General features: G+C 38.5%; 2 protein-coding genes across 2 annotated transcripts in view; both read left to right on the top strand.

Annotated features, from left to right (window-relative positions):
- Window positions 1-15,508, top strand: part of LOC119909371 (NACHT, LRR and PYD domains-containing protein 12-like) — a 216,718-nt gene that overhangs the window by 9,573 nt on the left and 191,637 nt on the right. The window lies entirely within an intron of this gene.
- LOC119909432 (neoverrucotoxin subunit alpha-like) lies at window positions 7,557-8,535 on the top strand. The gene has a single exon (XM_038727681.1). It carries the CDS (start codon window positions 7,637-7,639, stop codon window positions 8,261-8,263), a length of 627 nt encoding a protein of 208 aa, XP_038583609.1. The 5' UTR covers window positions 7,557-7,636; the 3' UTR covers window positions 8,264-8,535.

The following is a 15,508-nucleotide window of genomic DNA, read 5'->3' on the forward strand; positions in this document are numbered from 1 at the left end:
CACCACTTTTTGAAATGGCAGATGTTGTCCACATCACTTTTTGAAAGCATTTGTTAAAAATGTTAATGTTAAGAAATGTTAATTAACAAATGAAAATGCTTTGAGAAAGGTTTATTTGCACTATTCTGAAAACCAGCAATGCAATAAAAACATAGAAGAAACATCTGCGTTGTCCAAAAAAAGTAACTTAAGCTAAAAAAAAGCTACAGATTACTGCATTATTCTATTACATTTTTATATTCTGAATCATCACTTGCCAACTGAATTTGTGCTTCCCTTTACATAAATAAAGACATTCCACCATAAATTGGTGCAGAAAATATCCCCAGAATGCAGGAAATTAAGTGTTTAATGATCAAAATAGTATTCAAATATATTCTTGTCTTGTTCTCGTGACCCCAATCTTGTGCAATGTCACATCTCATGGGCAAAGTGTTCGTCACCCCCCTAATCTGAGCCCTTAAATGTCCCCACCACTGTTCAACACAAAGTGATGCCCTTGGGTAGGATGTGTGCCATGCTGTAGTGACAATGATGATGATTACTTCAATTAAGGTTGATGATTATAACATATGAGTACACTGATTCACTTGCACTGGTGCACTTATCCGTGGCACATACCACTCGGCTTGTTTGTGTACAGTAGGTGCACATGTTATATATAGAAGGATGGTGTATCGGTGAGAAGTGTCTCACCAATTTAGGTGAGCCGCCTGAGCCAACAATGCCAGGGCCAATTTTTTAGTCCCAGTCCAGCTCTGGATAGAAGTGTTTGATGGTTCATCTCAACAACTACTAAATTTGTTGAGATTAATGTAGCTGCAGTGTTACAAGTCTAACTACATTTCTCAGTAGTGTGGTGGTAGCTTCGCTTTTTTCTGATCAAATGGCTTTTCAACCTCGAAGCTCCTTTATTGATCAAGTACCGTGGTAGCATCCACACACTGGGGTTGGGCCGATAGACGATGCCATCGGTGATGGCTGGTGAAAGCAGGATTTAATCCCCAAAAACATTATCATTATCATTTTTAAAAATACCTGGTTTGCACCTGTCTCTGAATTCTCTTCTCCCCACACTCACACACACCTAACGTTACATCTCTGTCTCTCTCCGCCTGTCTGCTGCACTTTCTCCATCAGCAGTGTGTTTTATAAAGTCGCCTAAAACACACAGAACTCGTCTTTTTTCATATTGTTCCACCCGTGATCTGTTATCACGGCAGCAGGTGAGCCGCATGCCGGCTTGTTAATGACGTAGCCTATGAAACAACCGAAACCATCTGCACTCTAGTGCCTGCTGTTGCATTACCTGGTCCGTGACTTGTAACGTAATAATGGAGTGCCAAGATTTTTACTGAGTGAAGTCTGTGCGAGTCAAGAGATGCAATAAAATTACTGTTATTATTGTTAATAATAAAATGTACTTCAAAGAACGGAGCACTTCCTGAAGGCTACCATGCCGACCAATCACAGTTCTTGCTGTCTGTCTTTTTTTCTTCCTTTTTAATAATATCAAATAGCAACATATATCACCAATCTTAACATTGCAATGGATACTTCACATTAGGGATACCGATGTATTTATAGCTAGGGGGTACAATAACAGAACAATACAGCGAAAATAAATAAGGATATCACAGATATCTGTGAAGGTTCTCAGAAGGTTAAAGTCAAGGGCAACTGGACTTGGTTGAAGGATATCACAGACCTTTAAGCGAGTACAGACATTAAGTAGCCTATCTTCAAAGCCTTTCTGTTGGAGGAGAAACTAAACAAAAATAAAGTTTCTTTCTCAAAGACTATAAATGGGGTTTTTGTTTGTAAATTTGCATTTGTGTTTATGAAATTTAGCCAGAAACAACATAAATTGATTAAGAAATAATGGTCGCAGTGTTACACTAAAAAAGATATTCTGCCAGAACAAGCAGAAACCTGAATATATCTAATCATTAATAAATGTACATACTGTACATCCTGACAAAACATATGTAATGCCGTTTCTGTATGAGTCTCACAGAAGGTACAGTTCTGCATCGCCGCGACATGTTGTTGCATTTTTGGGGAGGTGCAGTTCAGGTTACAGCTTAGATTCGACGTGTAGACACCACAGTCCAAAATTATGATTTTGCTGCATTTAAAAAAGAGCTCTGCCGGAGAACTTTCATCAATATATCAATCAATTTAGTTTATAGAGCACTTTAAACAGGGTTGGAGTTACGTGGGAGCCAGTGGGAGCTCAGCTCCCATAAGGAGGTCTGAGCTCCCATGGAAGCAGTAAAATCAGCATCTGTTGCGGTCACTAATTCATTCTTCAACAACCATTATTTTGAATCACACAATGTATTTTTATTGTTATATTGTTATTATTCACATTAAAAAGATAAACAGACTTAAATGAACATACTTTCCTAATGAACTAATGTTACGCTGCGCACCGCATGACTGACAGGATGGTTCCACTTCTCCACCATCAACCACTATGGTGCGCAGTATAGATTTGACTGAACAGGTCTGAGACCGCGACCCGCAAACATTTGGTGTACTGGGACTTTTTCAAGTTGCCGGTCCTCTCCTCTGCCCTCTCCACATCAGGTTCTCTGGGCGCTATGCATGGGCGTAAGTTTCATCTCACAGTAGGGGGGGGAAGTAAACATAAAATTTTTGAGGGGGACACAAAAATACAGCCAAAATTGTACTTGTAGGCCTCTAGGATGCGTGTACACAGAGAGAAGTCTTACTACTATTTTATATATAACCCAAAGCAATAGTTGTTTAAATATGACTTAAGTTCATAGGTTCACCACACAGCCGTATTATCATAAATAACTTGAGTCATCTAGGCTACATAGTAATTTAGGTTTCTTCTGGGATAGAGGATGTTTCTTACACACACATATCTATCTATCTATCTAATACACTGCTCAAAAAATACTAGAAACTAAAATAACACATCCTAGATCTGAATGAAATAATCTCATTAAATACTCCTTTCTTTACATAGTTGAATGTGCTGACAACAAAATCACACAAAAATTATCAATGGAAATCAAATTTATCAACCCATGGAGGTCTGGATTTGGAGTCCCACTCAAAATCAAAGTGGAAAACCAAACTACAGGCCGATCCAACTTTGATGTAATGTCCTTAAAACAAGTCAAAATGAGGCTCAGTAGTGTGTGTGGCCTCCACGTGCCTGTATGACCTCCCTACAACGCCTGGGCTCCTGATGAGGTGGAGGATGGTCTCCTGAGGGATCTCCTCCCAGACCTGGACTAAAGCATCCGCCAACTCCTGGACAGTCTGTGGTGCAACGTGGCGTTGGTGGATGGAGCGAGACATGATGTCCCAGATGTGCTCAGTTGGATTCAGGTCTGGGGAACGGGCGGGCCGGTCCATAGCATCAATGCCTTCCTCTTGCAGGAACTGCTGACACACTCCAGCCACATGAGGTCTAGCATTGTCTCGCATTAGGAGGAACCCAGGGCCAACCGCACCAACATATGGTCTCACAAGGGGTCTGAGGATCTCATCTCGGTACCTAATGGCAGTCAGGCTACCTCTGGCGAGCACATGGAGGGCTGTGCGGCCCCCCAAAGAAATGCCACCCCACACCATTACTGACCCACCGCCAAAGCGGTCATGCTGGAGGATGTTGCAGGCAGCAGAACGTTCTCCACGGCGTCTCCAGACTCTGTCACGTCTGTCACATGTGCTCAGTGTGAACCTGCTTTCATCTGTGAAGAGCACAGGGCGCCAGTGGCCAATTTGCCAATCTTGGTGTTCTCTGGCAAATGCCAAACGTCCTGCACGGTGTTGGGCTGTAAGCACAACCCCCACCTGTGGACGTCGGGCCCTCGTACCACCCTCATGGAGTCTGTTTCTGACCGTTTGAGCAGACACATGCACATTTGTGGCCTGCTGGAGGTCATTTTGCAGGGCTCTGGCAGTGCTCCTCCTGCTCCTCCTTGCACAAAGGCGGAGGTAGCGGTCCTGCTGCTGGGTTGTTGCCCTCCTACGGCCTCCTCCACGTCTCCTGATGTACTGGCCTGTCTCCTGGTAGCGCCTCCGTGCTCTGGACACTACGCTGACAGACACAGCAAACCTTCTTGCTATAGCTCGCATTGATGTGCCATCCTGGATGAGCTGCACTACCTGAGCCACTTGTGTGGGTTGTGTGATTGACTTGGAGTTACATTGTGTTGTTTAAGTGTTCCCTTTATTTTTTTTGAGCAGTGTATATGTATATATATATATATTTATATAATTTATATTTCTAAACATTATGTTTTGTCTATTTTACACCAAGTTTGTGATCTTTAGATTGCGTAAATCTCATCTTTGTTAGCACTTTCCAACTAAAAGTTTGACCGGTCTTTCGAGAACTCTCCATATTGAATCATATATCATTTGAAAGTTTTCTACAGCACAACGTTAGCTAGTCCAAATCAAGTCATATTCCTCGCCCTTTAAAGCAGTTAGAGCATCATCATTTTACACACAGGTTTTTTAAAATATCTTATCATCCTTATTTCATGTGGCATTTTATCTGTAAATATAAATAATCCATGAAAAACAATATCTTGATAAACTCTTCTGTAAATGTCTTGAGTCTTATCAATATGCTGGAAAATGGATTTGCCATACACAGACCTGTATGTGTAGCCAACAAAAGCACTTTCGTATGACGGTCACATCACGTACATCAAATCCTTGTGACTTTGCTGCAGGGGAATAAAGACACGAGAGACTGAGTTTACTTTCTATTGTGTCGCCTGAACAAAAAGCTCTTGTGAAAAGGATCAGGGTCCAGTCTGACCACCTCTTCCTCTAGTGAGGAGGAAACTTTGATATGTAGAGCAAGACACTTAACCCTTCGTTGCTCCAGAGGCGTCAACCTCTGACATGTATAGCAATTGTAAGTCGCTTTGGATGAAACGTCAGCTAAATGAATAAATGAAAGCAGAAAGTCAAATGTTAACAATAATATATATACAGTGGGGCCAAAAAGTATTTAGTCAGCCACTGATTGTGCAAGTTCTCCTACTTAGAAAGATGAGAGAGGTCTGTAATTTTCATCATAGGTACACTTCAACTATGAGAGACAAAATGAGAAAGAAAAATCCAGGAAATCACATTGTAGGATTTTTAATGAATTTATTTGTAAATTATGGTGGAAAATAAGTATTTGGTCACCCACAAACAAGCAAGATTTCTGGCTCCCACAGACCTGTAACTTCTTCTTTAAGAAGCTCTTCTGTCCTCCACTCGTTACCTTTATTAATGGCACCTGTGTAAACTCGTTATCTGTATAAAAGACACGTGTCCACAGCCTCAAACAGTCAGACTCCAAACTCAACCATGGCCGAGACCAAAGAGCTGTCGAAGGACACCAGGAAGAAAATTGTAGACCTGCACCAGGCTGGGAAGAGTGAATCTACAAGAGGCAAGCAGGTTGGTGTGAAGAAATCAACTGTGGGAGCAACTGTAAGAAAATGTAAGACGTACAAGACCATTGATAATCTCCCTCGATCTGGGGCTCCACGCAAGATCTCATCCCGTGGAGTCAAAATGATCATGAGAACGGTGAGCAAAAATCCCAGAACTACACGGAGGGACCTGATGAATGACCTGCAGAGAGCTGGGACCAAAGTAACAAAGGCTACCATCAGTAACACACTACGCCGAGAGGGACGCCAGGCGTGTCCCCCCTGTACATGTCCAGGCCCGTCTGAAGTTTGCCAGAGAGCATATGGATGATCCAGAAGAGGACTGGGAGAATATCATGTGGTCAGATGAAACCAAAATAGAACTCTTTGGTTAAAAACTCCACTTTGGAGGAAGAAGAATGCAGAGTTGCATCACCATACCTACTGTGAAGCATGGGGGAGGAAACATCATGCTTTGGGGCTGTTTTTCTGCAAAGGGGACAGGAAAACTGATCCGTGTTAAGGGAAGAATGAACGGGGCCATGTATCGTGAGATTTTAAGCCAAATCCTCCAAACGTGGCTGGGTCTTCCAGCATGACAATGATCCCAAACACGCCGCTCGGGCTCCGTTAAAAAGCATTTCAAGGTCCTGGAGTGGCCTAGCCAGTCTCCAGACCTCAACCCCATAGAAAAGCTGTGGAGGGAGTTGAAAGTCCGTGTTGCCCAGCGACAGCCCCAAAACATCACTGCTCTAGAGGAGATCTGCAGGGAGGAATGGGCCAAAATACCAGCTACAGTGTGCAAACCTGCTGAAGACTTACAGGAAACGTTGACCTTGAGTACTGACCAAATACTTATATTCCACCATAATTTACAAATAAATTCTTTAAAAATCCTACAATGTGATTTCCTCTTCTCATTTTGTGTCTCATAGTTGAAGTGTACCTATGACAAAACAGACCTCATCTTTCTAAATGGGAGAACTTGCACAATCAGTGGCTGACAATACTTTTTTGTGTATCTATCAAAATAAATCATACATTAATAGATGTGCTGCTTGTCAAAAAAGCATGACATTTTCAAAGTAACAATGTTTTTCCACTGGTTCTCAGTTTGAGGAAATACATTTTGTTGTAATATTTGGGTGTTTCTGTCTGATTTAGATCTCTCACGTTGTTACTGTTTGGAGCAGGTCTTTATTCTTTTGCTACTCTGGAATGAAGTTGGTTTAATATAAATAAAAGTAGCTCAGATGTAGTAAAGGACTTCTGCCATGTTGCTGTAGCTTAGCTTGCTACGTTTCTCCTGGTTGTAGCTTCAGTGTAGTGAAGCTTCATTTAATGTAGAGTTAACTGGTAGCTTTGCTCACTACATTTTCCAAGTGGTTTGTCCAACACTGTTTGCTGTAAACACTAGTGTTTTGTCTTTTTTATTATTATAAATACAATTGTTAAATATTTAAAGCAAAACAAATGCGCACATTTAGATGCATATAATTATTTGCTGCTGAGAGAAACACCTTCTCGGTGCCTTTATTCTCTGTTAACTTCATCATTTAGCCTCATCTGTCTCTGTGAAATAGTCCTTTATTGATATGAAATTCCCAAGTCAGTTTTATTAAGTGCAAAATCACAAACTTGTCTCAAAGCTTTACAATCTGTACATCATGTGGCCTCTCTGTCCTCAGACCCTCTGTTTCTGACAGAAATTACTCAATACAAGTTGAATCTGATCTGAGAACAGTCTGGAAACAGTTTAGTTGTTCATGTGTGAATGCTGGTCAAACTGTTTATTTAGCGGGACAACATGCAGAGGACAATATTTGACATCCTGCTCTCGTATTAGTTGTCTTCTTCTTCAGGTCCTTTTCTCAGACAGTGAAAGAATCCTGCAGACAGTTGACACAGATGAGTTTCAGCCTGTTTCTCTGTCACACTGACAAACTGAGGAACACTGCTTCATGTTGAACAGCAGTTAGGACTCATGTTGGATAGAAAATCACTCTGACTGTGTTTCTTCCTCCAGGGTGGACCATGGTGGAGAGCAGAGGTTAAAACCTGATGTGAGGAAGTGTAAGTGTGGATTCAATCTGACTCATGATGACAAAACAGCACACAGTCAGTTTCTCTTTCAATGCTAAGTTGATAGTTGTGATATTTATTCATTCAAACATTACTGACTAAATGCATCATCATTAAACTTTATAGAAATGAACAACATCAGCACACAAACAAAGAATAAACCTTCAGATGTGTCTGATGATAAACTGCTGCTGTGTTGTGTCTCGTTCTCTCCATCAGATTTCTGTGAACTCACACTGGACACAAACACAGTAAACAGAAACCTCAAACTGTCTGACAACAACAGGAAGGTGACACGGGTGGAGGAGGAGGAGCCATATCCTGATCATCCAGAGAGATTTTACTGCTGGGAACAGCTGCTGTGTAGAAATGGTCTGACTGGTCGTTGTTACTGGGAGGTCGAGTGGAGAGGAGGAGTTTATATATCAGTGACTTACAGAGGAATCAGAAGGAGAGGAGACAGTAAAGACTGTGTGTTTGGATTAAATGATCAGTCCTGGAGTCTGAGCTGCTCTGATGGTCGTTACTCTGTCTGTCACAATAACAGAAGAACGGTCCTCCCTCTCTCCTCCTCCTCCTCCTCTAACAGAGCAGCAGTGTATGTGGACTGTCCTGCTGGCACTCTGTCCTTCTACAGAGTCTCCTCTGACACACTGATCCACCTCCACACCTTCAACACCACATTCACTGAACCTCTTTATCCTGGGTTTAGGTTCTGGTCCTATGGTTCCTCAGTGTCTCTGTTTTCTGTGTAGGAGGGAGACAACTTCCAGTCCTGTGGTTTAAATGTTGGTGGTGGACGAGGCTTCACTTTGGTTAACATCTGGCTCACTGATTGTGCCTTTAATGTCAGAAATGTGTTTTCTTAGAAATGGTGAAATGATCTCAGGGCTGAACTTGTTGTGTACAAACTGTGTTGACTCTGATTTTCACTTTAATAAAGTTTTCTTGGATCAGCATCTAGTAGCTGCTGATGGCTGCAGAGCTTCTCATTCACTTCAATAAAGGTTTGAAGACAAAAACTCAACAAATAGTCTTGATTTATTCTGTTGTTCAAGCACATTTCTGCTGAGTTTGACAATTTGACCATATATAATGTATGCAATTATATATATTATGTATTATAATTTACAGTATTAATACAGTCTTTAAAACGTAATGCAGTTATAGATAACGAGTTAGCTTATGTTATTAGGTAAAATCTAACTAACAGAGCAAGGCTTAGCTTTACTTGTAACTTAAGTAATAATTCAGTTTTACACATCCTGTTAATATTTTCCCTCCAACTGGACTGAATGTGTGTAAACCCAGTGAACTGTAAACATCTTTGTCTCCATTAGTTCTTATTTTAGTGTTTTAATGTGTCTGACAGTGATCTATTTTTATTTTGATTTATAATAAAGGGTCATAGTAAATGTCTAACTATTTCTTTGTACGCATTTGTGGTATTTCTGGTTTGTTTCCCGCCGTGCTACTTGTTTTTGTAATTAAAAGCCGTTTTTAAAATAAATTCTCTTTTTATTAAAATATTCCAAGGTACATAAAAACGTGATCACTGAAATAAGACTTATCTGACCACACCTGTTAAACGGCTGGAGAAGCAGATAAGGACCGAGAAAATAAATAAAACATAGAGGTGTTTAACACAAAATAGGACACTTTAGAAAAACAAACCTGAACCTCTGTGCAACAATATCATAAATAATAATATCAATTGTAGGTATTTCTGGTGTTAGGTTTCTGACCTAAGCGGTAACACTTTCTGAAGGGTCTTTATTTTACATGTAATGTCCACCTGGAGAACTTTGTGTAAAACTTAATGAACCTCTGGCCAGAAAGAACTCTACATCTTTCTATCCCATAAAAATATAATATTCAGTCTATATTCAGACTTTTAACTGATTTACAAAGCATTAATTAAATATTAACTGATCCTAAACTTTTTACAGGTATTGTATGCTACAAATATCTGACAATATAGTCAGTGGTGGAACGGGACTAAGTACATTTGCTCAAGTAGCTACTGTGCTTAAGTGCAATTTTGAGGAACTTGTATAAGTATGTCCATTTTCTTCTATTTTACTACATCTCGGAGGCAAATAATGTACTTTTACAGTTACAGTACACTATATTTATTAGATAAAATTATAGATTGACACAAAATATTATCAAGTAATAAATAATGATGTAATATTACTGAATAAATGACACAATCCAGTAATATCACCATTTTTAATGCTAGATTTAAGATGTTGTTTGATACAGCTTACAGGGTACGATAAACTTTCAGTTATTAAATAGTTTTTATTATTTTACATTTTTGAATTTTTTATAATGCTCCTTTTATTTTTTTCGATGTTTTGGGACCATGCGTTTTGGTGATTTTGTACTTTAAATAAAACTTGAGTGATTGATTGATAATATAATATATATGATTCTGCATGATGTATATAAAGTAAAGCTCCAACTTTACTAGCTGCAACATTAAAGTGATGAACACATTAATGCATTAATAATTATGATGCAAAAATATAATTTATATTATCCTGCATAATGAGTAAAACATCTGAACACTTCTTCCATTGTACATTGATAGAACTCTTGTCTGCAGTACCGCGTTCCCGCCACACGGTGTCGCTGCTCCCCCGCTTTTCTCCGCCTCCACCCGACTGCTGTTATTTATTTTTACTTTGTGTTCATTTTCTTTGGCTTCTGCTGAATGTCGGTCAGTAAGGCAAGTGGGCGGGTCTCACCAGCCAATGACGCGCCTCTCTTGACACAGCGTCGTCCTCTCCCATTGGTCACACCCCCTGAGCGCTGGCTCCTGATTGGATGGTCGTTGTTACCGGGTGGTGTGGGGAGAGAGAGCTCCGGTTGTGTAACACAGCACGTAACAGCCCCGCTGTCGCCGAGCAGAAAGTTCTTATACGGGACAATGTACATGTGTTTATATAAAGAGGACCAGGAGCCGGAAATAACCCGGAGCTTACCCGCCTCTTTTAACAGCCATGTCTTGACCTACATTCAAACACAAACATGCAAACTCAGGATGTTTCAAAATAGAGCTGATTTTTGGGAGGTTTTTATTTAAAGGTCTAAATTTTACTTGTACCTTACCTGTAACACTGATGGTGTCTAATAAAACACCTTTAAGAAACTTTCACTAGTGCTGCTTCAACTTTTATATATTATAGCAGAATATATTTATTAGGCCATTTATTATTTATTTTATAATGACAAACAAACAACATTGTAACCTTGTAGATATGCATTATTAATTATATTAAACTGCAATATACTCAGGGGTGGAAGAAGTACACACATCCTTAACTTCAGTAAAAATACTAATACCACAGTGTAAACACTCAAGTACAAAAGTGTACTTACTAAAAGTACAAGATTAGTTGCAATATTTTAATAAACATATAGTTATCTGTTTAGTTCTGTGTTTGTCGCATGTAAGGACTACAACCTTTTTTTTCAACAACATTGTAACCAAGTATATTAAACTGCCACAGAGTCAGCAGTGGAAGAAGTACACACTTCCTTTACTTCCATAAAACAGTGTAGAAAACCTCTGTTATAAGTAAAACTTGTACAAGTACAGAAGTATAATTATTACAAGTACAACATTTGTTACCATAGTACATATTTAATTATTTGTTAAGTTCTGTGTGTGTAGCATGAGGGGACTACAAACCAACCTCGTGTTGTACAATGACAAAACTTGGAAATCCTTGCAAACTTGTATATGTTATTATATTAAACTGCAGTTTATTCAGTGGTGGAAGAAGTACAAACATCCTTTACGTCTGTAAAATCAAATCTCATTTATTAACAGTGCAAAATCACAGTGCAGCATGGTTCCAATACACTTTCCAAAAAAATACACAGGATCAAGTACAAGAGTACAAACGTGAGGACACAAGATAAGATACACAAGATAAAACAACATACGGGTAAAAACAGTAAAAAAAAAGAATAAAAAAGACAAAACAGCTACATTTCAAAGTTTCAGATTAAGGAGATATTAAAAGGGTCTTGATCAACATGAATTCTAGGGGAGGCTGAAGTGAAGTGAGAGCAAGGAGGTTTTCAGTTTTGACTTAAAAATATCTATTGAACGTGCTTCCCTAACATATAGTGGAAGGTCAGTCCATAAAGAGGGAGTACGGTGAGCAAAAGTTCTGCAACCAGCTGATATTTTGTTGACCAGGACACCAGCACTGAGAGAGCGAAGAGGGCGAGCCGGTGTATATGGTGTAGTTAGCTCAGCTAGGTAAAGCAAGGCACGTTTATTTGTAAAACATATTTCAAAAATAAGGCCATTCAAAGTGCTTTACATAAAACATAAAAGCATTATAGAGAAAACACATTACAATATAATTTTTACAATGGTGAAGTAAAAAATAAAAACTGGATAAAATCATTTTTAAAGAGTTAAAAATAGGACAGTAAAAGTCACAGTGCCTACATACAGCCTTACATTTGATTTAATTAAAGGCAGCGATAAAAGTCTTCAGTCTTTATTTAAAAGAAGTGAGAGTTTCAGCAAACCTGCAGGTAGGATGGTACGAGGCCTTATAAGGTAAAAGGAGGACCTTAAAGTCAGTTCTAGTTGGCACCAGTGAAGAGAGACCAGAACAGCTGTTATGTGGTCAGATGTTCTAGTTTTTGTCAGGATTTTTGAAGACTTCTCGTAGCACAGCTGGGGAGGCCAGAGAGATGGTCGTTACAGCGATCGAGTCTGGAGGATCCAGCATCACCAGATCAGAGCAGTGATCAGCTTTTGGCAGTGTTACTTTGGTGAAAGAATGCTTCACTTATGTGCTTCTGTCAGGCGAGGGTCAAAAATGACTCCAAGGTTCTTGATGGTAGAGTTTTTGTCAATGATGCATCGTTGTTAAATTTCAAGTTCTCACACAGATGCTCATGTTTGACTGAACTAACAAGTAGTAACTATGTTTTATTGGCACTGAGACGCAAAAAGTTCAGATCCATTCTTTAGTCTACAGAAGCAGGAATACCACAGTGTAGAAATACTATTATTACAAGTACACGTACAAAAGCATACTTACAAGTACAACATTTGTTACCATATTTTAATACACATTTAATTGTCTGTTAAGTTCTGTGTGTGTAGCATGAAGGGACTACACACTTTAGTTTTGTTACACAACCTTGTGTTTTATAATGACAAATAAACAACAGTGTAACCTTGTAGATATGCATTATTAATTATATTAAACGGCAATATACTCAGTGGTGTAAGAAGTACACACATCCTTTACTTCAGTAAAAGTAGTAATACCACAGTGAAGAAACACTCTATTCTAATTTAAAGTACTTAAGTATACAATCAAGTGCAAAAAGTATGCATTATTTCAGAATAATATAATAATATATATTCTTGAATTATAATTATTGATGCATTCATGTGTTCACTTTAATGTTACCGCTGGTGAAGGTGGAGCTTGTTTTAATTACTTTATATTCTGCTGTGTGAGTAATGAAATTCACTAAGGGATCAATAAAGTAGCATTTTATTTTAACCTTTAATAATACATCACTTATTTGTTGGTCAGATTTGATATGTTATTAATCTGAATCTATGAAGTAATCTAATATATATAGTGCAGTAAAAAGTACACTAGTTCCCCCTGAGATGCAGTGAAGTAAATACCAACAAATAAATAAAATAAATTTGAATAAGTCCCTCAAAATTGCACTTTTAGTGTATACAGTGTGTTATTTGTACATCTATGTAGAATGTGTATAGTGTGTATATGGTGTGTGAATTATTTACACAGTCACGGCCCAAAATATTCCCAGAAAAGTGTCGCAATTCCAAATTTTTTGGTATTCTGGGTGATTTCTTTGGTTTGCTTGGAACAACACAAAAAATGAGAGAAAAAAAAGCCAAATCTCAGACGTTCCACACAGAACTCCAAAATCGGACTGGACTAAATTATTGGCAGCTTTTCAAAATCGTCAGAATTAATTGTATTTGAACCATGCGATGCTGCTTTAATTTGTAAGTAAGCTCACCTGTAGCAGCTCACAGGTGCTAGCAACATATAAATCAGATTTACAACCAGTTAAAATGGAGAAACTCAACCTTTGTGTTGTGTGTTTGTGTTCCACACTGAGCGTGGACAAAAGAAAGAAGAGAAAAGAGTTTGTCTGAGGATTTGAGAACCAAAGACCATCTCCAGAGATCTTAATGTTACTGTGTGTGAAGAAGTTTACAGCCCATGGGACCTGCAGCTAATCTCTATGCATTTGGACAAAATCCTGATGAAAGATCACAACGAAGGATTGTTTGAATAGTGGATAAAGAACCTTGATCAACTTCCAAACTAATTCAGGCTGACCTGCAGACAAAGGTAACAACAGGGTCAGCTCAGACATCAGTCGCCATCTGAGTGAAAAGGGATGCTACAGTAGGAGACTCAGGAGGACTCAGGAGGTCTCAGGAAGACCCACTGCTGACAGAAACAAAAAAAGCCAGAGTGGAGTTTGCCTAAATTTACTGGAGGAAGCCAAAATCCTTCTATGAGAAAGTCCTGTGGACAGATGAGACTAAAACAGAGTTTTTTGGTAAATCATTCTTGTGTTTTCAGAAAACAAAATGAGGCCCTCAAAGAAAAGTACAGGGTCCCTACAGTCAGATGTGATGGAGGTTCACTGATGTATATGGGTTGCTTTGCAGCTTCAGGCTCTGGATGTCTTGACTGTGTGCATGACATTTGAAGACTACCAAAGACTTCTGGGGCCCAATGTCAGAAAGCTGGGTCTCCGTCAGAGGTCCTGGCTCTTACAGCAGGGCAGTGACCCAAGGCAGACCTCAAAAAGCACCAAACATGTTTTAAGACAAACCCTGCAGAGTTCTGGAGTGGGCAGCAGTGAGAGACGTGAGAAGGAACCCATCAAATCTGAAAGTCCTGGAGCAGCTGGCAAAAGAAGAGTGGTCCAAACCTCCAGTACAGAGGTGGAAGAAACTCACTGTAAGTCTATGATGAGTATTGTATTGAATGTATATAGTGTGTATACAGTGTGTATATTATTTATACATGTATGCATGTGTAGAATCTTAATTGTAAATTCATATATAGTGTTTATATTATTGCTTCTTATCTTAAGTGCAGCACTTGAGGAAATGTACTTAGTCACTTTCCACTACTGATTATATTTTGAGTGTTTGCAATATATTAAACCTGTAAATGAGGTGGACAATTTGTTTTTTATTTTAAGTCACAATTCATAATAAATGGTTAGTAAAACATTTACTAATGCTTTATAGATCAGGTAAAGGTATCGAAGTACTGCAGGCTGCTTAAAATCTAAATGGAGTTATTTGTACTTTACTTGAATATTTACATTTTCTGCTACATAAAAATTCTTCTCTAATAGTTTATATATTATTATACAACACAAGGTTGAATAAGGAAAGCAAAGTTTGTAGTGCCTTCATGTTCCACATACAGAACTTAACAGATATATAAATGTGTATTAAATGGTAACTAAATAAATAAAATAAAACAATATATACGGTTATTTATATTGATGTATACATACTTGTATACACCCAGAACATTCTGCAGTACATTTTTTAAATTTGCATCTGGGTGAATGTAAACAGCAGCAACAAGATGATAATCGTTTTTAATCTTCACATTAAAGAGTCTTACATTTGGGATCCAGTCCATCCTGACTGTGTTACCAGCACTTTTGCAGATTAAGTATCTACCAACAATATATATCATATTATGTGTTAATCGTGTGTCACAAGGATAATATATTTGTGTATAATCTTATTTTAAAAGTATTTATTTTGCTCAGCAGATGAAGAAGAACTGAAAAGGCAATTTCACATTCCTGCACTCAAATACAGTTTTCTTAGATTTAACATAGATAAAAATGTAGAAAATATGAGTTGTTACAGGTTAAAGTACCAAATATTTTATAAAATACTTTAAATAATGGTAGAATACCAAATC

This window comes from Micropterus salmoides, unplaced genomic scaffold, assembly GCF_014851395.1.
Source record: "Micropterus salmoides isolate LMB-PRFRI ecotype aquatic unplaced genomic scaffold, ASM1485139v1 Ms_hic_scaffold_18, whole genome shotgun sequence".
In the NCBI taxonomy this organism is placed as follows: domain Eukaryota; kingdom Metazoa; phylum Chordata; class Actinopteri; order Centrarchiformes; family Centrarchidae; genus Micropterus; species Micropterus salmoides.